This window comes from Cataglyphis hispanica, chromosome 1 (genome assembly GCF_021464435.1).
Source record: "Cataglyphis hispanica isolate Lineage 1 chromosome 1, ULB_Chis1_1.0, whole genome shotgun sequence".
Classification (NCBI taxonomy): domain Eukaryota; kingdom Metazoa; phylum Arthropoda; class Insecta; order Hymenoptera; family Formicidae; genus Cataglyphis; species Cataglyphis hispanica.
In genome coordinates this window covers 12,054,290-12,082,023 of record NC_065954.1, presented here as the reverse complement: position 1 = coordinate 12,082,023, position 27,734 = coordinate 12,054,290, and the positions used below count along the sequence as shown (strand labels likewise).

At 28.0% G+C, this 27,734-nt stretch overlaps 1 protein-coding gene across 3 annotated transcripts in view; it reads right to left on the bottom strand.

The window, feature by feature from the left end:
- The window catches only part of LOC126852339 (metabotropic glutamate receptor 8-like), a 106,607-nt gene that overhangs the window by 42,552 nt on the left and 36,321 nt on the right, over nucleotides 1-27,734 (bottom strand). For all 3 annotated transcript variants that reach the window (XM_050597097.1, XM_050597182.1, XM_050597272.1), the window contains exon 4: nucleotides 6,950-7,081. In XM_050597097.1, the coding sequence (XP_050453054.1) occupies nucleotides 6,950-7,081 (132 nt within the window). The remainder of the gene's footprint in view (nucleotides 1-6,949; nucleotides 7,082-27,734) is intronic.

The window sequence follows — 27,734 nt, the reverse complement described above, 5'->3', positions numbered from 1 at the left end:
TCTGTTCATAATTAAAGCAAAATTGTATTTTTATTTGATATATTTGATATATTAATAATATTAGTTTATATTGTGATTGATTAATGAATATAATTATTATTTATTAAATGCTGCTATATTTTACTAGTTTAATTTGTAATAATATAATTTTTATAAATAAATAATATATTTAATAAATAATATATTTCTAATTATAATATAAATGTAATTTCATGTCTAATAAATAATTATATATATATTAAGAAATGAAAAATATTAATATGTAAAAATAAAAATTTTTTTCTACATGATTGTAAAATTTAAATTATAATAAATATATTAAAATTATATTGCACATGTGTGATTTTATATAAATAATCTTAAAAAAAATAACGTGAGATAATAATTGCGTGAATATTCAAAAAATATGCATTTCAATATTTTAATAAATTAAATCAAAATGTATGTTAAGTTTCTCTCTCTCTCTCTCTCTCTCTCTCTCTCTCTCTCTCTTTCTTTCTCCTGAAGTAATAATTAACTATTGTTTTCAAATAATCGTATAGACAGAAAATTTCCGTAGATCATTAGAATACATTAATCTTTTGTAGTGGTAATATCGCAAAGACATGTTTGAAAGAGAGAGAATTTAATAACATTCAATACAGCAAATACAAATAGTAACGCTTTTAGCGTATATTAAGCGGCTAAATGTGATTATTCATTATTTTGCGTTATTTTTCATTTAATATTTAAATTGTTTCGTATTTATGTATATATGTTTCATGCCGAGAAAAGTTCAATGATCATTATTTACAACTAAATGTCAGAGAATTCGTCGATTTAATAGTTATTTTATAATTATACTAATTAGAAGCTTTAATTAGAAATCCAAAATCAATGGAAATGGTTTGATGTTACAAACGGTTTGTAGATATCTAATTACCAATTGGTAGCAATTAAATCTCTATTTGATCACGCTTACTGCTTCGTTTCGTAAGCTGCTTCGGTATGTTATTTGCATGGGATTATAATTTTCATAATGGAGATTTCTATAAAATAGAATTCTTACAAAATACAATTTTATAAAATAGAATTCCCATGATACGTCGCTATATTATGAGCATCATTTACGGGTTATCCTTCCTGCTTTTCAAGAAATATTGTCTTTTAATTTTGCAAAAACTTGTAATTTTGTTTTGTTAATATTTATTTCTCTATTTGGAAGAAAACGAATTCATTAAATGGTTGAGTTTGAATGTATCTTCTAATTATTCTAATAAATGTGATCAATTATATGTCGCGATCGAGTTCAAATCTAAATCAATAATTACAAACGTGCGGTTCATAATTCTATGTAAATTATTCATTAACACACACACTTTCTCTCTCTCTCTCTCTCTCTCTCTCTCTCCCTTAGGAATAATTTACTGTTTAATTGATTTTGAACTCAATTAACGTTTTGTCTCTCCGCACTGTGGTTGCAACTATATGTCATAGCTCAGAACGGAAATGTCTGCACAAATAATCTAATTATTAGAAAGTAATCCAGTTTGTTTCCCTCCCCGCCCTTCCCAAGCATTTTAAATATACAACATTATAAAAGTTTTTGTTTATTGTAAGATTCTTTATCAATATAAAAAAACATAAAGAAATAATAAAAAAATTATTAAAAGACTTTTAAATATTAATAAATATATTAAATAAAGTAATAATTATTAAATAATTTAGAGATTATACCATAATTTAAATATTATACCATAATTTAAATAAATTAAAAAAACAATACTGCATGCATTAATAATAATTTGTGTTTGAAGAAGATTCAAATTTCTGTACAAAGTACTGAACATAAATCTTCTTAGAGCACAGTTGGAGTTTCTCGATTTGCTAACTAAATTATTATTAATATTCTCGGTACGTCTTTTTTCTCGAGCGATTCTTAACATTCCCGACAAGTGCAATAAATGGCTCGTTGTAATTCCAATGAGCGCCGTTGCAATTCGCGGAACGATACACAGTTTACCTTTAGAATAGATCCGAATACTTGAAGCTACCTGGCAAAGAAAGGAATCAGAATGAATGAATTAATGGGTGACCGGTCGAATACATAGGGCGTTTAATGGAACGAGTCGTTATGTATGTAATTAGAAGCCAAATTGCTTGTAATTGTTTTTGATCAGCATTAAAACATACCAACCAATGACGCAGAATGAAAAATTGTAATTTCATGTAAAATAATGTAATATTTATTAAACTAGACAACACAAAGCGCGCGCTTCATTTATTTCTTTTCATTATATATTTTTAATGGCAGAATTTTCAATACACTATTAACACCTTGATACACATAACTGTCAAAATATACAATGACAGAACCAATCAGCATCGCGGAAACGCGACAACAATACACTTCGAGACTTTCGAGTATCGACTTGCCTTTTTTATAGGGATGACTAGAATACTATAAACGCGCCCTACGCGCGCGCCATTTATTTTATGTGTATATAATTACTTACATATTAATTCTAGCTTTCCACTTTTTCAAAATAAATTAAATAAAAATTACACACTCACTTAATATTTAAACTATCAAATGTGTCGCTCTTATGACAAGCTTTTATTGATATAAAGTAATGTTCAGTGCATCGTCGAGATAACCAATTAGCACCGCGAAAAAGAGGTAACAATATTGCCAGTATCGATTTAATAAACTCCGTAATATATTAATTGATAATTTAATAATTGATTTATAATTTAAAATACATGTATAATTTAATATTCCGTTTGTATATACGTCATAGTACGGAAAATATTTCGGCAACGAATAATCAAAACATAACATAGTATACGGCCTTGACGATGTAAACATTAGCGCGCTAGTGTTATGGCTTACGGCTTTATTATTCTCACGGCGACACTAGAACAGTAAGGAACGCGAAACACTCCACAAAATTTCTCTATTCAACGCGATCGCGATCGAGAAATAATTTGATATCATAAATAATTAATTATCTTTCACACACAGTTTAAATTTTAAATAATACGTAATTATATCATAATGGATAAATTTCGAAGCGCGTATTTTGCGTAACGTTTTAATCAAGAATCAAAATGATTAGAATGAAAATTGTAAATTATTGTTTTATCGCGATCTTTCTCTCTCTTTCTCTCGTTATAAACAATAATTATTTCTTTAAAAATACTTGATTTTTAATTTTATTTTATACTTTATCGTTATTCGATTTTTGATAATTTAAATATGATTCGGCTTGAAAACGCGTAATAAAATAGTCAAATCGTAGGTTCGAATAATGATTAATATAATAATAAGCTCTATGATATATTAATCGTTTATTAAATAATTAATTTATAATTTAAAATACTTGTATTATTTAATATTCCACACCGTATATACGTCATAGTACGCAACATATTTTCGACCGCGAAAACAATAACATTGTATTTGGCCTTGGCGATGTAAACATTAGCGCGCTATTGTTAACGTCTTACGACTTATAGCATTATTATCATTCATACAGCAACGCTCGAGTAATAAAGTAGTACTTGTCGACTCGCAGTAGAATTTTCGTGCGAAACGGGGTTCGATCATGCAAAATGCGGGAGTGCCGTTTAAAACATCGCGCGTGTGAATCAACCTGAGAAGAGGAGGAGGCCTAGGAAAGGCATCGGGCATCGGTGGAACAGCCCTGTGGTAAGTAATTTGTTATTTGTATATTAATTATTTATTAATTGCGTACGTATAATTTAAATTAAACAATTAATCGCGTAATTTGATTTTGTAAATATATGATTTAAATAAGAGAGAAAAAGATTTTTACTTTTAAATATATTTTAATTATAGCTTTTATATGAAATTATTAGTTATTAGTATCTTTTTTCAAAATTTATAGAATTATTTTATTAATCTGTTTATTATTATATTCATCAAATATAAAATTCAAGCGTACAATAAATTTTTTAAAATATTAATTATTTTATGCGCTGCTACAATTTAGTTCTATTTGTGTTACAGATCAACCTAACGACTTTGAGAAGAGGAGGAAGCCTAGAAGAGGCATCCTGCACCGGCGGAACAACCCAATGGTGAGTATTATTATTTTTATATTCATTATTATAAATCCCTCACACGCATTAATTTGATTCAATCATTGTTTGAATAGTTTAAACAAGAGACTCATACTATAAAAGTTTTTATTTAAAATAGTTTTCTTTTTTAGAATTTATAAAATTATTTCATATTTATATACCTTCTTATTATTATATGCATCGGATATAAAATTCGATGCGCATCCGTTGCCTCAAAATGGGTAGGCTAGAATAAACGTAATCAAATAACTTTTAATAGACTTTTTAAACATATATTAAAACATATTAAAAATATAATTTAAAATATAAATTAAAACAAAAAAAAATTGATAAAAATATAAAATATTTTTACAATAATAATTTACAATTTCTTTTTTGAAATATTATTTTGATTATTCTATTAATATTATAAAATTACAATAGAAAATTATTGTTGTCAATATTACTGTCATTATATCTTTGTTCTAATGTCTAAATTTATTTGATTTAAATTTGTTTTGCCCTTCGTTATATCGACGGACTTTTAAATTTGTTCTTTACTACGTAGTTGACGTAATACGAATATATACGAGGCACAAAGGGTTAATTGCGTCCCGCGGCATACAAAGGACACGAGCATCGCATAACCATCGAGTGCAACGAGCGGCTTCATACCGAGAATCCTAACGAACGAGTTAAGTTTACTATGTAAATTGAATGCAACGGGCGTGTGAAAGTCTACGAGACGGCAAAGATTAATTCGAGTTGAATAACGGGGAAAATAACACCACTTTTCTTCTGGTGCAATTGAACAAATCAATTTGAATCCTTCGTATGTCATCAATGTTACAATAAATTTCTATAATTGTAAAGTTTGCAAATAAAAATACGCTATAATATGGCATAAAAATAGTAATCTATTTTATGCTTGGGATATTTAATCTTATTGTTTATTGATGAATGTTGCAATATTAATGCAGTAGCATAAATATATGTATTATAAAATCAAAATTAAATCGGATAAGTCATTATATCTTTTCTCACAATATTTATTAATATTATATATGTGTAATTAATATATATTATTAATGTCATTTAAATTAAATTGATATAACGTCAGAAAATTTTAAGAATTATGGTTATTTATAATTTTATTTTAGAATTTCGACTTCCTGCCCAATTTCGAATTATAAATACATACATTCAAAAAAATAAAAATAGCTTTATAAAAATATTGAGATAAGTCAGATAACAGTTAGATTTTTTGGAAAATTTACGTAAAAATTTTTTTTGAGTAAAATCGGAAACCAAGGAGAAAATCGCGGAAGCATTTCGCGAATGTCTTTGCCGCAGTAAAAACACGTCGGCGGAAAGTGAACTGAAAAGAGCACTTGGCTTCCGCCAATAAATAGAAGGAGAAGTAGTTTTCAAATTCAAGTGGGTCGTTATAAAATAATGAGACGGGCGATAAAAGTGTACATGAAATAAAATCCGTGCTTCACTCAGCGTAATTTGTGTAGCCGTGCCATTCGTGTCTTCTTATCCGATATCTTTTCATTTATATTGATGATATTCAAAATTTATATATACGCCACTAGTCTCAAAAACTCTAAACTTTTATATCGTATAAAACGCGTCGATTTAAATTATGTTACATATGATTAATCAAAAATATTTTTACTTATATATATATAAACTAACATACAGATTTATTTCTCTATGGTAGTAAAATGTATAATAGAATATAAATTAAAAAGATTCTAACATTGTGAATTATCCAATATGAGAAATGCAAGATGTAATCGTTCGTATTTCAACAAAACCCGCGACATTCGCGAGATTTATTCACGCGTTCAACATCGATGACGGCGGATCGATAGCGGCAGAAGCTCCTTTGGCGCAAGTCGATTTCGCGCGGATCACCGGATTCCTTTCAGTAAACTCGTGCTACGCGCTACGCGACGTCTTTTTGAAGGCATTATGAACGCCTGGGGTCTTATCCGAGCGTGATAGGAACGAAAACGGTGCTGTGAGAGTGGCTCTTCCTGGCTTGAGTCTCATGGATGGATGACTATGATTGATTGTTGCGCTGTCGTTACCGGTCACGAAGTTTCGGCAGTGCCATCCTCTTCACGAAAAAGCCTTCGAAATTGCCTGTTCGTTGTCGTCATCTCATTGTGTATTTCTCCTCTCTCTTTTTTTTTATCAAATTCACCCTTTGTAACTTTCAAAGGAAGCTACGTTTTCACATTTTGTAAGGACATGTCGATACATATAAAAGATCGTACCTTTAAGAAGATGCTTTTCACAAATCGGTTAGTTTTCGCTTCTCAATGGGAATGGACGCACATGGCATAACAACATTTCAAGTCGCACGAATAAGAGTCGAAATAAGTAACGAAACGTATATTTTTAGAAAGTCGTTTTTTTAAAACTTTTTTCGTATTTTTATCTTATATAGACTAATCCTCCAGTTTTTTATAAATACAATATAAAATCGTCGCGTACAATATAAAATGTGTGTATTGATGTATATTAGACATTGCACAATTAAAATTGCGAATGAATTATTATTCTATATTAATGCAGCTTTTATATCTACATTCTTTTTAGCTTATAATTTAAACAATTAAAAACAAGACATATATATATATATATATATATATATATATATATATATACGTTTATACACATAAATAATTTGTTAACAAGTAGCAAAATATTTGTCTTTCTCTCTTGCATATTCTTTTTAATATTAAAACAAACATTAGAGATTAAAAAACAAGTTAAACAGATAAAAACAAAATCAAACATAAGAATAAAATTTATATTGATCAATTTATGAAATACTCTGTGCGTATAAAATAATTAAAATAATAGTTACCTTAAAAAGCCGTAAGATATTGGCGACCATAATGGAGACCACGCTGAAAGCGGCGCCTATTACGCCTGATACCGGCTTATGAGGAACGTAAGTTGGCATTTTACCGTTTTCACATTTGTACTCCGTTATATCCTGAAAAAAAAAGATGAAATATTTTACCTATTACCTGCAATAACAGTATTATATATATATATTTTTTTTTTTAAACATTTATCTACTTTTATCTATTTTTGTCTAATCCTACATTTTAAAATCTAGCCCGAAAACTTTGAATGGAATCAAAGTGCTATTTTTACAATAACATATTTGCGTTTTCGCCACCCTTGGGCACTTTATTTATTTATTTTTGCCAAAACATATTTTAAAATTTAATTCGAAAATTTTGGACAGAATCAAAGTACTATTTTTACAATAATACGTTTGCGTTTTTATCGTCCTTGGACACTTTATTTGCTAACCACGTCCACCCACGAGATATTATCCTTAAAACCTCAATAGTTAGATATTGAGGTTTTAAGGATAATATCTCGTGGGTGGACGTGGTTAGCAAATAAAGTGTCCAAGGACGATAAAAACGCAAACGTATTATTGTAAAAATAGCACTTTGATTCTGTCCAAAATTTTCGAATTAAATTTTAAAATATGTTTTGGCAAAAATAAATAAATAAAGTGCCCAAGGGTGGCGAAAACGCAAATATGTTATTGTAAAAATAGCACTTTGATTTATGTTTTTTTTTATTAGGGTTGAATATATCGTGCGAGTAATATCGGAAAAAGATTTTATGGGATATATTTGTATCTCGTTATATCGTAGCGTGTGAAAAAGAAAATAAAATATATTTTTAGAGAAAATTAAAGGATTAATATTTTTTCTTTGTGTGCAAAGAAGAAAGAAGAGGCTAAAATAATTTCATTAACTATTTTAAAATAGAACATTATTTTATCATAAATTTCATATCTTTGTCTACTTATTAATGAAGAGAACGCATCGCTAAATTCCCATATCTTTTCTATTATGTTTCTCTTCCATTCAAACATTTACGAGTATAATTGTCGTGACGAATGACATTCGGCAGCAAAGTTATCACGTTTCATCGTGTGCAACTCGATCACGCTCGGTAAATCCTTGCTATAGTATAGACTATAACGTTTTGCGGATTCGCAATTAAGGAATCCTGTGCTATTTCAATTTGGTATCGAAGCGCATTTGTATGGGACAATCGTGCGATTCCATTTTCACCACCAAAATAGTCTATACACAAGCAATTACGAGGATCTTCCGCTAATAGAATTAAGCTTTTACACTTGACTTTTATAATATATAATGATTCGCATTGAGTGATAAAGCAATGACACAAAAAAATCAATTGAAATACATTAATATCTAAATCGTCAAATTTCTCAACAATTTTGACATTTTGTAATTTCACGTATTCTTTTATATTTATATTTTTATCGCACATAATTAGGAATAATAAAATGAGATACATAATTTCATGTAATAATAATAATATATTTATTTTTTTAATATTTGGAAACATTAATATATTTAATTGAGAAAGAAAGAGAAAGAAAAAATTTATTATTACAAACTATTGTAAATGTTTTTAAACGTTCATAAGATAAATATAAGCAATTTGTAATGCTTGTAAATTTATGCAAAATTAAAAATTTCTCATATTTATTGCATAAACATGTGCACACAATTATTATTAATAAGTTCAAATGTGAATATTCAACGCAGATCGAACAAGAAACTCGTACTGCATTGTGCCTCTACATATGATAACGAAATGCAACACGAGTTTAACAGAACCAAACTGTCGTTATTTAACATGTAGTTTGCACTGCGCGTTATAACAACTAGCACTTGTCCAGTAACGTTTTCAGAACCAATTACATTCTGCTGAATGTAACTTTTGTATAGACGAACACGTTGGACTTGATGTACTCAACGTCGACAAACAACTTCGTCCTCTTTACAGCGGTGAATGTGTTTTGTGTCTCCTCGATCTTATTGTTAATCCCTTAAATATCTAGCCATTTAGCGCAAATCGCGATAAATATATTATGCTGTTTAATTGTTAAGTTGTTGGAAAAGTATTTTTGTAAATCTGCAATCCACGAATTTTGTTACACGAAGGAGATAAGAGATCATTTTTAAAAATCTTAATAAACTTATATTGTAATAAAAATTAATTTTTTTTTTATTTTTATCCTTTTATTGATCTGATAATTACAAGCAGTTCAAATTTTTGGTCTCTTCATTTTATTAGCTGGGCTTTCTAAATTCCTCGCAATATTCGGTGAATGTTTTATCACCGATGTTGTACTTGCAATCAATTGCACATCGAAACTAATTTTCGAGAACGAAATTCACACACACACGTGATAATGAAATTTGATTGATTTTCGAGTTTATATGTCCGAACAAATTATACTTACGATTGAATTTCGCAAATTTAATTCGTACATTTGGCAAGGTTTGTCGTCACAAGATACGATTTTATTACACATTTCAACTTGTACTTGTGAAAACGCATATTCGCGGAGGCTCGGAGCTTTTGGCGAGAAACTTGAGGATATTCCCCGGCAAGCTCAAGTGATTTAAATATAGTGAAGCAAACGGGTGTACGCATTCTGTATTTCTATGAGGATGTCCTTCGCACGGCTGCATAAATCCCGAATGCATCGCGTTGCCATTTCAGGTTATTTAAATATCGCATGTGTCTCCAGCGAACTCATGACATATTAATGTAGTTTTTTTCCAAAGATAGCTTACTCTGTGTGTACGTACATGTGTGTATTACCGTAACGGAAACGTTAAGTAGCGTAAAATGTGTCGCCACGAGGAGAAAAAGAGACAACGCATTTATGAATGTATTACGTCCACGTTAATCCATAAATAATCCATTTCGTGTTATGAATAAATGCATATTTCATCCATGCGCGTGTTATCAATTATTTATGTAATAATACAATGATAACATTATTAAAAAATTATTTCGTCAATCAATAATTTCGCTTATATCACGGCAGAAAGCTATATTGCATAAAATAGCGCAAATTATATTATTAAATTATATTATATTATTATTATATTATCAAAAATAATATGCACATATTGTAACAAGCATATGCAATGCAGTATTATTCGTTGAATAATTTGGCAGATCTAAATTCACGAATATATTTTGTTTTCATTTTCAAAAATATTATAATTATTTCTCACTAGATTATTAATTCACATGTATGACCTGCAGTCAAATGCATATATAATGATGTGGAAATATAGATATAGAGAAGAGTAAAAGAAAATAAGAGAGATATATTAAAATATAATTAATAAAATATAATTAATAAATATAATAAATAAATATACCTATCTTGAGAGAAACACAAATTAAAGCTTGAAGATTAAAATTTTTAATTATTTATATAAAATGTTTTATAACTATCAGTATAAACATTTAATAAAATTTTTATATTTTTCTCGTCAAGATCATAAAGTGCCTAGAAAATTTCTCAAGTATATAATAATAAAATATAAGATTAATTATTATCCATTATCTATATGTATGCGTGTCTGTGTTATTTGGGTATCAAATATGTTTGACATGATGAACGATTTGCAAGATACAGAAAGCTATCAGTCGGCGGAACGTGATGGCTCTTGAATCATGGCATCGTTCCAAAGTGTTCGGCATCCCGAGTGAGTTTTGAAGGAGGCTAAAGAAGCCAGAAAAAGAGATTCGTATCTTTGGATCCATAGATCTTCGTTCAAAAGAGCGCGTTCTTCTAGCGAGATAACCGTTTTCGCTCGAACGTGAAAAATAAATCCTAACATCGGATTTGAACATGCATTATTCACGCCAAGAAAGATGCATTCGGTCCAAAGTAAAAAATAGAAAAGATAAATTTGTTTCATCGCTGTTAATAAATTAAACGTAATTCGCAATATCGATACATATTTCCAACAGATTTTCTATTTAAAAGACTTCTGCATTCAAAATGTGTGTCTTAAATATGTCTCAAAACAAAGAAATTAATTATAAATTTAAAGATTTCCGTAAAGAAAAATAAAATAATATTTTGTGGAGACATTTGTAAAGACATTTATACGGACATTTCAATGAATATTAAAATATTAAAAAATGTAAATGTGTAACAATTTCGCGAAATTTTAAAATTTTACTTTTTATAATTAAGTATTTATATATTGTTTCTATAAATATGTACAATATTTAACTATAGGTTTCATATGAGTTACAATTTCTGTATACATAAAATATATATGCATACATTAATTAGAAACAAGAAGAGTCCACCTTTTAATCCAATGATAAATTACTTTTCATGCAAAGAGTAATTTATTTTTGAGGATTATAAAATATGTATATATAATAAGAAAAATAAATCAATTTAAAGGTACTTGTAGAACGATAATTGTGACAATAGGGTCAATGAATATTGCGCACGCAAAAGTGTACTTTTATAAAAATCTATGATTCCCACTAGTAATCCATGATTTACGATTCTCATGTGATAACTGTTCCCAGGAGTGCAGTCATAGCGTTGAATGGGAAGCGAAGGCAATTGCTTGTCAGGAAACGCGGGAAATAAATGGCTTCGAACAAGTGTCGCATCGCGTGAAATCAAAAGATGAGACTTTTGGCAATTGCGCGGACACGAAGGTGATTCTTCAAGACCGAGCAATATGTCGCTCGGACAAGATAACACGATCCAATTTCGCGGTCTATGCAGAAAGCTATTGCATCCGATAACTTTCTCTCTATTATTTGCATAATTAAAACTTGTAACGGGATAGAGTATAATTAAATATGATAAAGGATGATATATTCTTGCATCCCAATTAATGTAAAGCGAGCTCATATTGTATCTGCAAAGCTTCAGGTTTATTTTAATATTTTAAAATTTTTTAAAACGTTTTGTATGTTGTTTTAATCTTAAAATTTTTATATATTCAGAAAAATTTAAATAATATTTTAATACTAATTAAAAAATTTTTGCTCCTCTCTCTCTCTCTCTCTCTCTCTCTCTCTTTCTTTTCTTTTAATTTATCAAGCTCAATATTTTATTAGATATATTGAGCCACGATAAGATTTTAATTTAAAGATTGGAAATAAAAAGTCTTTTGTATTTAAACTCTCATTTGTGTTACACAAATATATTTATTTACATGTTTTAGATGTTAAATAAAAATAAAAAATTCCAATTATATTTTAAATTTTAGGTAATGGAAATAATGAATAAGTACTACTGAAGTATTATTTGTATGCAATTTTATGCAATATAGTAAAATGTCAATCTCAATTTCTTTCCGGTATGCAGAATTTATGCCGCACTTGGTTCCTCCGAGTATTACGTTGCCTGTGGCGACGCAGACTTCTCTCTTTCAAGTTCGCAAGATAAATTCTCGATGTGAATAAAAAGGAGTCGGAAGGGAGAGTGACTTATATAAATTTACTACGATTCCACGAATCTTACTCAAGAAAAACTGCTACTTTTCACGATACATTCCATGTTGAAATATTTCTCAAAATATTTAAACGTTTTGCGATCGCAAAAAGAAACCTTCAATAATGATGAATTTATTTGTATATATTTTATAATGTAAAGTCAACATTTTTTTCAAACAACTTATTTATAAAAGAAATTAAACGCCAGTTTTTGAACATGCATACACATATTCGTACTAATTCGTTTAAAAAAACTATTGGGAAACAATCAAAACTTCAAAAAATATACCTAAAATTTTCATGACATAAAACTTGCAATTTACATTCTTTAAAAAACATTTTATATTTATAAATTAAAAATTAAAATATATATACACATAAACAAATAAAATATTATATATTAGGATCCTCCTTTTACACATATTGCATAAATTAAATTCGTGCACGAAATATTGAAATATAAATGCAACTCAAATAAGTTTTTGTAGAAGAGGAAAATATTATATCGTAATGATGATAGCAACATGTCCTTAGAATTATTTTTGTTTCTAACTAACAGTTTGCTGGCACACTTTGTGAACGTTCTGTCCTATATCACGTTCGGTCGGTACGTGACTCACAATTAGAGACGTTGCTCTATGTCGCGCGGTTTTTTTACGTAAAGTTTTGCAGATACGCCCCCGTGTCAATTGAACGTGGCTGGCATTACGTGCGCCAAGATGAAAAGTGAGCTCAACGGGTACAAAGAGCGTCTATCGAACTGGTGAATTCCGATCTGTTCTCTTCGGAATTTTGTCCGCCGACCTTTTTATGCTCCAACCACACAATGGTTCTTATCGAAAGGCTTCCTGCCGATGGTATAATCACGGTGAATGATCCTAATCCCTGGCGCGCAACATCGGGATATCGATTTCTACCGTAATGCAGTTTTAATACCGAGCTGATAAAACTTTCGGATTATTGAGAAAGAATTTGCGATATCTATTTTCAGATAATAGTTATTATTATTAATAACTTTCTACAGAGCTTTCTACGTTATCTCTTTGAATTTTTCTTAACTCTGCTTCTAACTTTCATACATTAAAAAAAAAAAGAAAAAAAATTGAAAAAGATTAATAAAGAAAAATTTTGCATTATAAATATATATTTTTCAAGTTTTATATCAGATTTTATTCTTACTGACATAATAATTGAGAAATATTTAAGTTTTAAAATTTAAATACAATAAAATCACTTATTTATTGAATTTCATTGTCACTTTTATATTGTGGAATGTATTTATTGCCCGTAATAGTCATGTAATTGTAAAGCCTTGGTATGCTTTGTTTAAAAGAATTAGGTTTTAAAGCTTTATATAATAAATTTATATTTTATTCTATTTTTGTGATGGTGTTTAATTTGTTTTTTTATTACAGCTCGACTTCTTTTTTCCATCAATGTCACACGCTGTGACAACGACCCAGAAAATCCTGTTCGAGTCTTTGACCCTCTGCAAATCTACGGACTTTATTACGGCTCTTCATCAACTCGATCCGGCAGAGTAATAACGTTAGTTGCTGGCTTGGCAAAAATCCGCGGCCTAAATATCATTTGTCACGATCTGACAAAAAATATATATATATATATATATATATAAAAGACTCAACATTATATATATATATATATATATATATATATATATATATATATAGAGTATAAATAAAAAATTTCTTTCATCTGCGTTACGACCAACATATTGGTACAAAGGACAACAATGCTCAATGCTTAATTTTTTAATATAAAATATTTTTCACAAATTCTTTGATATCAAAACGCGAAATTTTTCCAAACGCAATTTTGTATAAAATTTCTTTGACAATTTTCTTTACTCTTTACATATGTGTTTTTGTAAAATCACGCAATCTTTTTGCTCTTGTGTAGAAATTTATGTGGTTGGCAGTTTCTATGTTACGGATTTTACGTTGCGTGAAAAACAACGATATACCTCTTTCGCTTTCCGTGTTTCATGTTTTGTGTTCTTGCTTGCTTTTTGCGCAATAAAAACCAGGACCATTAATCAGTATCCTGAACGATGGTAGTATCCTACCATATTTTCAAAGATAGACAATGATAACAGGGATATTGCAATTTCAACTTTAATTTGTTTTAATAACAACAAAACAGAATTTTATAAAAATCGAAAAAAATTTTTTGAGAAAAAAATACAGAAAAATAAGTTAGTTTTAGAAATAATATAAAAATATAATTCAAATATTGCACACATACACGCAAACAATAAGATTAATATATTTTTTTAAGTTTGAAATTAACTTTGAAGTATATATTAGAAACATATGTAAACACAGTAAAACAGAAAAAGTAAGTAAGACAAACATAAAAATATCGAACTATAATATCATAGAATAATTCTACTAACTTTTCAATTTATATTGCTTTAATTTGTTTGATTTATTATTGAATGAAATGCTACTTGCATTGTTCACGTCAAAACTGAAATTTAATTTTCAGAAAGAGGAACAAAATTATGACCAATAAATAACATTTATTTCGCAATGTAATTTTCCTTTACATCACAATATTTTTGCCATCGACGTATCAATGCGTTAATATTGACAGAATGGAAGGAGTTGTTTGTTCTGACGTCTGGACCATTGTAATACATATTGTAATACACATCTCCCAGAAAATCAAAGAAAAACTGTAAACATTCAGATTTCCATCTGTTTAGTCCCTTGAAGGAATATTTGAGCGGCCTGCGCTTTCAGTCAGAAGATGAGCTTAAAACTTGTGTATTACAGTAGTTTGGACATCGAGATAAATCCTTCTATACTGCCGGTATATTAATGCATTGATATGTTGATGTCAAAAATATTGTGATATAAATACATGTTCTTTACTGGTCATAATTTTATTTTTTTACCTGCTTAACTATCTAAAAATTCTGATTTTGATGTAAACGATCTAAGTAACGCCTTTGCGAGAAAAATGAAATTTTGCAAAAAAACTAAAATTTATTATTCCCAAAATAGAGACAAAAATACAAAAATAAACGTGTGAGATAAATATCTAGAGATGATTTAGGATTAATTTAGTATAGAAGGTAATACGACATTTCCGCAATTGTTATCACATCAATTGTTATCACATCAATTTGAATAGGTTCATACACGCGAACCGAATACTTCGTGTCTATAAGAAATTTACTTGGTAGTAGAGTCCACAATTTCCGATTCATATCGGATTCTTCCGCCGGCAGTCATCCGTATAGATATCAAAAACCGCTGGCTGGCGGATGTCATCCCCCTCCTTTCTTCTCTTTCACTCTCTTCGACACATCGTGCTCTTTCGAGCTCTGGGTTAACTGGACCCGGCCAAAAATCGATCGATGACGAGGAATAATTCCTTTCAATCTACGTGTATTAAACTCGATTTACATTGCAAGAGATATATAATAATCAATAAAAGTAAAAAAAAAAATTTAAACTAGTGTTTTTCATTTATAATTGCACAATATAATATATTAATGCATTACTCAAAAATGTCAATAATTACTTATTAATGTTCCATTATAAATTACTTGAAACAATTAAGTCAATAATATTTTTGTTTGATAATTAAATAATTAAATGAGTAATTAAATGATCTTACTTCTTTTCTCCATACCATTATATAAATTAAGTTTACCGAAGGATAATATTTTTGTGTTATCAAGAAATAGAAAATCACAATTTATTGCATCATATATTTTTAGCTTAGAGATTATCAAATTACAGAATTCTTCCAAAGCTCGTAAAAGTCTTTAAAAACATATCGTGCACTCATAAAGCTTATCATGCTATAAATTGAAGTCCAACGTCACCCTCGTCAGTCGCCGACGAGCCGCAGTAGTAAACTAGACGTAAAATTCTACTTAGCACAAAAATAGCTATCGTAAAAATATGTTCGTTGTACTGTAGCACACAATTTCAAAAAGAAAAGAATCCGAATTTAATGAAAAAATGCGTTTAATGTACGTTTATTTCTTTTTTAAATGAATTATTTATAATAAAAATATAAAAATTTAACTCTGCAAATTCTATCACAAATATCTATTCCTGTTATTGATCTATATCTTTTTGAAAAATATCAAATATATACAATTCGATGAAGTCACAATGTAATGATAATAAATTTGACATATACGAACTTATTAACTGTCACTTCTTGGACGCGTACCTTGTCAGCGAAATGCCGTTTTTATTGACATAGACAGTTGATCTAGGCTCTACTGACGGCTGATATTTGATTCGTCGATTTCAACAAGATAATTTTGTAACATGTACGCGTGCACTGGTCAGTCAGGATGAGGTATCGATCCCTAAACGATAACAAGATATGTATTTCGAAAGATTACTCTGTCGCTTAGTTTGATATGTTCGGAACATGCAATGTAAGACTCAAAGATAACAACAATGTGAGATAATCATGGACAAAAAATAATGGACATCGTTGTTGTAACAATAACAAATATAATGTGATAATCGCTGATAATAATGTAATATATTATAATAATGAATACTATATATAGATTGATATATATAAAATATAATAATATATTATTTAAATGTGTGTATATCTAATTATAATAATTGAAATAAAAATAAAGAATTTTCTGGAAAGTTAGCTCTCTACTTCTTTTTGTTAATTTAATTATTAATTAAAATAATTTAATTATTAATTAAAAATCTTTTTTTATTAAAATTCTTTTTTCTTTCTTCTCCATCTTTTTCATATATATTTAAAAAAAACTGCTCACATGAAACACGATCAAGCTGTTGTAATTTATGTCACAATCGAATGTAAATGTGAATGTATCTATTTTGCGATACAATACTACGTAAACAATCGACCAAATAATTAAATTGTAATATTTATTCAAATGTAATATTTGTTTGCTTCATTGCGTGGAAAGAAGCATCATATTAAGAATAAATTCATTGATCATATAATCTATCTATACATAGTTTTATATCTTTTTCGAAATTAGATAGGAGTGTTAATCGTATAGTTAGATATGGTTATATTGCCTGGCAGTAATTTTCGGCACTTAGGGTGATTAGAGGGCGATAAGGAAGCGAAGCGAATAGAGGAGCATTACGACGATCGATGGTAATCCGTCGCGTTAGGATTCGATCGTACGCAATTCTCCATTCTTCACGGACGCTCGTATCATTTTTTTTCATTCAAAGTTTTTGTCGTTAAAATGGTTTTCTTGCAATTTTTCACGGTTATAAACGTCGTCATCGCAAAAACATTAAAGTAATTTAGCTTCTAAATCGATAAAGTTATCAAATATTCACTTTAGCTTAGAGCTGATTTTCAAGGCTATTGAATCTTGAGCTCATTGTCAATTTTCTTTAATATTGCAGCTTTTGCGGTGTATGTTAAACCATTTTAAAATATTACCTCATATAATATATAATATTCTTCTCATATTGTATATAATGTGTAATATAATATACACGTACATATCGTTTGTGCTAATATAATTTGGTAGTGATTAGAAAATGCATTTAAACAACATAATTCACTACAAAACATAATTACAAATATCTTTTCTTTTGTGTACTTTTAATGTATTTATATATTCCGCAACGTGTGAGAAAGTTCTTCGCCATAATTCTTGTCACATTGATTAATTTCAATATGATGTACTAACACGAAAATAATAAAAAAAGCTGGTAGAATAGTTCGCTCTTATCAATAAAACTTTCTCGGCTGTAATGATATAATTTGCACGAAATTTGTAGATAATTTAAGTTATTCTTTTTGAAGGTAAAGATATTACGATATGCCACAGAACATGGCAAATTTAATTTTATTTCTTTGATTAATTTAGAATTGATTCTTTCGCAGCAAAAAGATTGAAATTCTAATATTTCTTAGTTGTATGTCATCAAAACTTATTATTTTTAACGATATATAATTTTTTTTAAATTCACGCCTCTTTCTGTCTCTCTACATTTTAAAAATGTGTAAATCTTTAGACATCTGTTTAACAAATAGTAATATTGAATTTTTGTATCCTTCATCATTCGCATTTTAAAATCTCTCGAATTTTGCATCGAAATCTTCACAATCTCGGACATTTGTTCTAAAATCTATGCATATTCCTCTGCATTCTCAAATTTTCAAATCTCGTTTAGGCAACGATTTTGTTTTGCGGTAGTTCTGCTTCTCTTTTCACACGGAAACGGTCGGTCGGTCGGTCGGTCAGTGGCATGCAAGTGCGAAGGGAAAGGCGAAATATTCCTGAAATTGCATTCTGCATGATGCGAGAGGCGATGTACCTTCATAAAACTTGTATTACAAGTTCTTGCACTACAAGAACAGCCATCAGCGAAACTAGGTGGTTAAATCAAATATCGACAAAACTTGATGAGCTCTCTTGTGACAACATGGGAATACAATGACAACAGTAGGACTTTGCGAAACTTGATTTCATTGTTTTGAACAATTACGCTCGCGTACCGACTTTGTGCGTATACGTATGTGTATCAATGTAATATCTAAACAATATCATATCAATTTATTAATATTAATAATATCTAATAATCTTCCATTATCGATGAAATGCACAATATTTGTGATGTATTTCGTTGATAAGTTTTTGCAAAATTAATGTTATATTTTCTGCAGCTATAGAAAAAAGTAAAAAATAAATATAATTTTTGAAAATAATATATATATATATATATATTATATATATATAATTTTAATTATTTTATTTTAATTATAAAATTATTATTAAAATATTTAATAAATCGATCATTTTTTAAAGAGCGAGCATTAAAAATTAAAATTTTCGACAATATATGATGTTTATTAAATCATAATATATATATAATTCATCATTGTAGATGATGATGTGTATGATGTTATTTAGAAATAATATGTATTAAAATATGAATATTTGCTATAAATAATCATAAATTGTAAGTACACTTTTCGAACGACCAAAATTTCTATTTTTGTTATTCTCAATTAACTTGTTTTGATAATAATTATAAAATATATTTGAAAAAAAGAAACTATTGCCAGATTTATTATTATATTCTGCGAAACATGTATAATGAAGTTTGCTAGTCCATTTGTAAAATGTAACTGTAAGAAAAATACTCGTTATACACATTGCTTTTGAAACTTCAGAATACTTTGACGAAGAGAAGAGCGCATTATCGAAAACCGATATCCATGCAAGGAAAACAGACAGACTGTAATTACAAGACGTTACATGATACCAGTGTACTTTGGCAAGCCATTAAGCAGTTTTTTTAAATGTAATTCGTAAAAACCGCTCCAATTTAATGTTTTCTTTTTTACAAATAACATTGTTTCGTCTGCTATTTCGTGTGCTTACCGGAATAGATAGGAATTTATTATTTCTCAGTGAAATATATGTTTCATAAAAATTTTTAATATTTCTTCTCTGACAATACATTTCACGTAACTGAGAGTTTCCTTGTGTTTGCTTATTGTTAGCTGACCGTTATACAATATAACATAGCTTTATTTCCAAGATACAACGTAAGTAAAACGTCAAGTAGTGAATTCGTAAATAAGACTGAAAGCTAGCATTGTTTTATTTATCTTCTTCAGCCAATGCAGATACATTCTATTTTCTTATATATTTTGTGAAACAACTCTTTTCATTAAAAAGTTTAAAAATATTAATAGAAAATTTATATAATAATAATATATGTACCATATATTATATCTTTTCTCTTTGTTGCTGAAATATGACTATATAATGTGAATATAATTTGTTATTGGACTTTATTACAACATCGTTTTAAATACTAATGATGGGTTTAACGATATATTGTTGAAAGCTTTTTAAATTAGTTTTTTTTTATATTTATTTTGTTTTTAATCTCAACGTTTTTATTTAAAATTCAATTAAATGCATGTTCAATAAAAAGTTGTTGCAAAATAATATTAAAAATATATCAAAATAAAATTATCAAACAATATTACATTTATTAATGCTTCTTTGAAATGAAGACTCTTCATTGTAAGATAATTTATCATGACACGAGCTACTATAGTTACCATAAAAAACATCTCGCAAAATATAATCTTAACGATACAATCCGATGAAGGCGCATCATCGGTAAGAAAGGGGTAACACGCTGAGCTGCGAAAGTAATTAGTCTTATCCATCATCGCGATTGATCATGACGCAGCAAGAGGTGAGAATCTTTATCTTCTCCATTTTTCGAGGCTTATAAATATGTACGAATACACGCGCGCGTCTGTCAGTCGTCCTTCCTTTTCTTATCCGTACTTTCAATTTGCGGGTTACTTATTTGCGGTCGCTTCATTTAATACCTCACCTTTAAACGATATAGATATATGTCACACTCGACGACGGAATTTAGGATACTTTCATCAAACACCCGATCAAATTGTCATAACATTTGTGTTTAATTATCGATCCTGTGGACACAAAGGCTAAATTTGCAATATCGCAAATTAATATGAGTAATGGGATCGAGATCAACACCGTGGTAAAACGGTGCTTTGTGATAAATGGCGCGGGCGTTCCAGCGATTTCGCCTAATATGATCGTCATCAAGTAAATGACATCGCCATCGACACTCCATTGGCTGTCCGCAATGTCGTTCTGTTGATGAGCGAAATACAGTAGCGAATAGTGCCACCATTGAGACAAAATCATCATAATTCTCGTCTCGACAAACATCGCCATTATTAAAATTTAATAAATTTCAAAGCATTTGTAACATCATATTAGATATCTCAACATAAATGAGAATTATATACATCGGCAGAAAAAACTTTACATTACCATAGTGTCAAAGAGAACTATTAATAAAGATAACACAATAATTTATAATAGTTTTAATAAAATATGGAATTATGCAAAAAATAATTCTATTCTTTTATATTATTAATATTACGTTATAAAATTTTATTATATAATATTTTGTATCCAAACTGTCTCTATATTATATATTACTATAATGTAAGACTTTATATTGTTATAAATAATTTGATTCTTTAATTAATTTTAAAACTCAAGAGTAATTGCATATAACAGTTATTTTATTTCATAATTAATGACATAAGTTTTTCTTTCTTATGTATATTTTATATAAAAGTAAATAAATCTGAGTTTAATTTCTTCAATATTAAATATTTAAATGATTTTTCCGGTATACTCTTTACTTAAACTGTTCTAATAAATGTGATTTAATATCTAATATGCACTATATATAATGTAGGAATCACGTTTCTAGGAAATGATAAGAAATCTCAGAAATAATTGCGATAATAAATACAATTACATTATTTTATTACTAAGACTATTTAAATATTAAATTTGTATTTCATGTACGAAATTGTAAACATTTACAATTTTCACCATAAATTTTCATGGTGACATGTGCTTCTGACATTTACCGAAACGCGAAACGTGATATTGCGGAAGCTGTCTAATATTTGCGAGCAGATTTCGACACGGTATTTGCAGACGGTTGATAAACTAGCGCTTCTTTCCTGAAAATCCTTTATGTCTAGATAAACGAATATGCACCTGTAGAATTCTCTTCGTAACTTTGCATTTCGTTTTACGAGTTGACACACAGTTATCACTATGATGGAATTAAATTTCACCAGAATGAACGCTAGCATAGTGTGATTGTAGTGTGATTGTTGAATAATATTTGAATAAAGATTACACATGAGTACCGATCTTCTAACGAATGAGCAGAACAATTACAGTAGTATAACAACTGTAACTGTATAACAACTATAACAACTGTATTTTACAAATAATCATATGAAAGATTATAGCAATAATGGCTTATTGTTACAAATTTGAATAATTTGAGTATTTTAATTTTCACGAATATTTTCGATATTTTAATTCAAAGAAGATTTATATACTTTTACATAACTCTTCCTGTTTATATTTTTAAATTGAGAAATCTTTGATTTTTATATATGTGAATTTTATAAATATATTATTAAATTCTCATATTTTTGAATTGTTATATTCAATAAACTTACATCTTGAATATTTGCCTACTACAAAACTTCCTAATTTGCTTCTTTAGGCTATTAGTGCTTTCTTCTCGTAACTTTGTTGTTAAACTCTTACTTACTCTAACTCTTACTTACTCTTATTCTAACATTAAATTTTCAGTATTTTTACCTTTAACTTTTGAAAGTTTATTAACTGTAAGAAATAATGTTTTCTTGCATGCAAAATTTGAAATTCTGTGACGTAAAATATCTTTTAAAGAATAATATATATATATATATATATATATATATATATATATAATAATATATATAGTATTTTCCAATGTAAAATCATATAAGCTATATTTTTATCAATGTGCTATTATAATCTAATTGTAAGTATAACAAAGTTTGATTGAAAAAGTGATACAAAATAAAATGAGAAACTATTATGTTAATTAAAAAGTCAAAAATCTCTTTTTCCTTTTTTCATCAAGCAATTTTACATGTTAAGGAAGCACCTTTTGAACTTTCGAAAAATGAATACATTTTCTAAATTTTTTGCAGCACGACTTAATAAAAATTTTTTATTTTTTTACAATATTAATATAATATTATTAAATATTTAAAAAGTTTCATTTTAAAAAAAAATTTTTTTTCGAAAATTATGCGAATATTTGCAGATTTATATTTTCATGCACGGTGTGCATTAGTTGAAATTTTGCATACAAGTTCCTAATAAGATTCCGCATCAGCTAACAGAATCTTTTTTTAATCCAAACATTTTTTTTGTTATAAACAAAAGAGATAATTTTTTTTAAACAAAATTTTTTTAATATGTCGCCATTTTCTTATTTTTAAAAATAAAAAAAGACAGTTGTATAGTAGATAGCTTTTAATATACTTAATTTGTAAAAAAAAATCTGCAAAAATATTTTTATAACTTTAAAAAAAAATTTTATTTAAGTGTTTAATAATATTATACTAATATTGTAAAAAACTAAAATGTTTCTATCAAGTCGTTGCGCTGCAAAAAAATCTAGAAAATGTACTCATTTTTCAAACGAATATACTTTTTTAATTAAAAAATTATGGATAATTATTACATGTATTATGCTCGATAATGACATAAAGAATTGTTTTAAAGAGTTTAATCAAGATGTTCAATCTTAATCTAAAAAACTCAATTTCTTGAAACGGAAACCAAGGACATATGTGTGCGCAAGCTTGCATTGTCGTGATTCGTTCCCTTCGTTGCACTTTCCAACTGCAATTTCTCAGAGCTGCCGGAAATGCTGGTACTACGTTCGATTCACTCTATTTGTTTCTACTACGACTTCCGTTACTAATATATGAATAAAATTTGTTCAAGAAAACCAATTGAAAATCGATATCTTCGTGCTGTGCTTTCTTTGATTATTTTTGATAAATCATTAAATTTTCATTTGCTCGTTCTTCATCATACATCAAAGGCAAAAAGATAAGTATATACATATTTTCAGAAAATGTCTTTATCAAAGAGATTTCACTTGCCAAGACTGAAAAGAGCAACATTCTCATTTATGAAATTTTCGGCCTTTACAGACCCTTTTGTATTACATTTTTTATTAAGTCTATATTCTTGATTAAACTTTAAAATAGCTTTTTGAATACTGACTATCGAGCATAATGCGCTCATTAATTATTCATAATTTTTTAATCAACATTATGTGAAATTGTTAACAGTGAGAGAAGCTCAGTAACTATTTATAACTTTTTAACTAACATAATAGCTTTTTACTCGATTTTCTGTCCCTTTTCTAATCGAGTTTCGTTTCGCTTAGACTATTACATAACGTTAACGAAATTTTTCACGAGAGCATAAAATTGCGGACCATCGATTAACGAGAGCCCGATAAATAATCTCCGCACGTGCGTCCTCACTGTTCCATCAAGCTCGTCCACGCACTTGACATAATAATTTAATCTATTTCCTTTCATTTCCACCACTGGCGACCGACCCAGTTATAACCGCAAACCCTATTTAGTTACGTCATGATGCTGATGTCGTGGCATGTGATTTAGAAACAGACGGCCATTGTCCGCGAGACAGAATCAGGTCGATTTGCAGCGATTTTATTCTGATCTTATCTGAAGACAGGACATTTCATAAGTACAATTTAATCTGACATTGCTTTGCGCAATGTAAGCGTAATTATATTGTTCGAATTTGATTCTATAAAGTATCCGGATAAAATTTAACTAAATATAGAAAATGCACACAATATTATAATTTGCGGACAGATTTGACATAAATTAATATGGGTCGCTTTTGTGCTGCCGTCTTGCATAATGTGTATAAATTGAGCAGAATAAATTTAAAGAGTAAAACTGTGAAAATTTGAATTAATTAATTTGAATAAATTAAATTTTTTTGAATTTTAATTTATTAATTAAATTTAATTGAATTTAATTTATTGCCAGTTTGGTCGTATAAACACTTGTTTATTAATTTATTAAGCTCTTTGGCTTTAAAATTTTAATTTTTGAACATTTTAAACATACAAACTGTCAAAATTCTTGCTTTATAAAGCATTAAAGCGTTTCTTACAAACACAAATTCAATTTATATCGTTGAAAATTTCTCGCCACAATATTTCCAGAGTACACATCGGATTCTTCCTGCGGAAGAATGTAGCCTTATTGGAACATATATTATACAGACGAAATAAACCAGTAAACAAGAGGGTGAAAACTTTTTTTTATAAGACTCTCGCGGATAGTTTATGTCACGAGCACAACTACATAGAAAGGAAAGAGCCACTACATAAAGAAATGAAAGATATGTGAGATTTTAAAAAGAAAAAATATAAACAGATATATATATATATATATATATATATATATATATATATATATATATGCAGGACTTATTTTTTTGGTCAGTCATCACGTGATTGGCAATCATGAAACAAGTTTCTTTTCCGACTTCTACTTCTTTTCTGAGCATCCTTTATCATCCCAAAAAGTAATTTGTTATGAAGAATACTTACACGATCTCGTGGGAATCTTTCAATATTAGAAAATCCAGCTCGTAATATGGGAAACTATGCTCTTTTACAAAGCTGTTGCTACTTGATAAAATTTATCAAATTATGTTCAAATATCGTATTGCTTAGTATTGCTTTTAATGCCGTTAAATATTATAATTTAAAAATTCAATTCAATGGATTAATATAATAAGAATATAAACTGAATTGTATAAACACTCTAAAAAGTCTTAGAAAGTGTACAAAAAATTAAAAAATAAATAAAATATATAAAATAGAGGTTATTGTATTCTCTCCATTACATATACATATGTACAATAAACATACCTATATATAGGTATGTATATATAATGGAGAGAAGAAATATAAGATATAATATTATATTTTTAATATTCATAATTAAATGTTAAATATGCTTAATTTTATGGCTTATATTAAGCATACTATAAATTTTTCTATACTGTATATACATAGTTTTTTTAAGAATGGAATTTAGTATTTATTTGTATATTTATTTGTATACATATAAAATATTTAGTAAATTTATCTGATAAAAATCAAGAATATTCTTCGGTATATTTGTCTCACATCTCTACACAATTTATTTTAATATAAAACTATGATATTCATAGTTTGATATTATGTGGATCACACACACATACGCATGCACATATACATACTTGATAACAATTTGTGTTGAACTATCATTTGAAGCGATTTTATCACACGTGAAATACCGCGTTTGTCTACGGTTCACTCTATAATAATATGGATCAGCTGACTTACTAAATAAAGGAAAGAAAAAAACCGATCGATCGATCGTGTATTTCCTCTTCAGCGTGCGACCTCAACTGGAGTGGCTTGATCTCGAGTAGCCGTGAACAAAAAGTGGTTTGTATACACCTTCGCTACATCAATAAATATTTACCTTGTTTTCACTCATCATCGGTACTTGCAGTAATCGCGAGTGTAAGAATCGCACGTAGATCGATGAATAGACTCACGTCACAAACTAAACCGACTCGTTCTCATTTGCAACCAAGCAATACATATTTACGCTTTTTCACTTTGATTTTACGGCGCCATTGTACTTTATAATATTCGTAACGAGGACACGACGTACTGATTCGGATTCATCTCGCAGATATATAATTTTCATCAATATATATTTATCATGCGTCTCACACACTCAGATAAATCGCAATAACAATAGAATTACCGAGGTTACGCCCTGAATTATAAAATAATGGCTATATGATTCTCCTATTGCTTATTGTAATATTTATGTGCCTTTTCTATCATATAAATTATTATGATTTAGTTATGTGTAATTCTTTAAAAAAATGTATCCTTTCAAATTAATTTATAAAATAACTTTAATTTTATTGATTTTAATGCAATCCGAATTTTGTTGATGTTAAAACCTAAAAGTATTAAAACGATATTAAAATATATATTATACATATTTTGTTTTTCAAATTTAAATTCTCTATTTAAAAGCTAAAATAAAAATTTATATCCACAAAAATATCTATTTTAATACAAATAAAATGTGCAAATAGTAAAATTTATATTTCAAAGTTATTAAGTTTTGCCAATAAAATGTGCACATGATATTTACACTTTAAAGTTATTAAGTTTTTAGAAATAAAATCATTTTCTTTCTCACTTATAAAAATAAATATTTTTAGAAACATTCTTTTTATTCAACACATTTTTTTATTGCAATACTATTTTTAAACTTTTTTTATTCCGTAAAATAAACCATAGCTATTTTATCAAATCCTGTATTTTTTTACAAAAAAATTAATTCACACATTTGATTCAATTTAAAATGTGGCATTTTTTTAAATGTATGATTTTTTTAACATTGTATAAAAAAATTGGACAAATATTGACATCAATCATTAAAGATAGCAAAGCTTAAAAAAGTATTTAAGATAGTACAGTATTATTGCAATAATATATTTATTCCGATAACATAGTCATGCAATATGCATAACAAACTTTTTCCTTTTTTTCAATTTGTAGAAATAAGTCATAAAATAAATTTTACTTCGCCAATAAAAACAAGAGAAAAATTAATGAAAAATTAATTTATAAAAAAGATAAAATATACAGAATAAATACCTTTGACACTGGCGTGAGAATAATTTTCGAATAATAAATGTATGTAACTATATGGATATATGTACATCCATATTGCTTTGTCCTAATTTCTACTTTTGTACGATTTTTAATTGGGTTGCT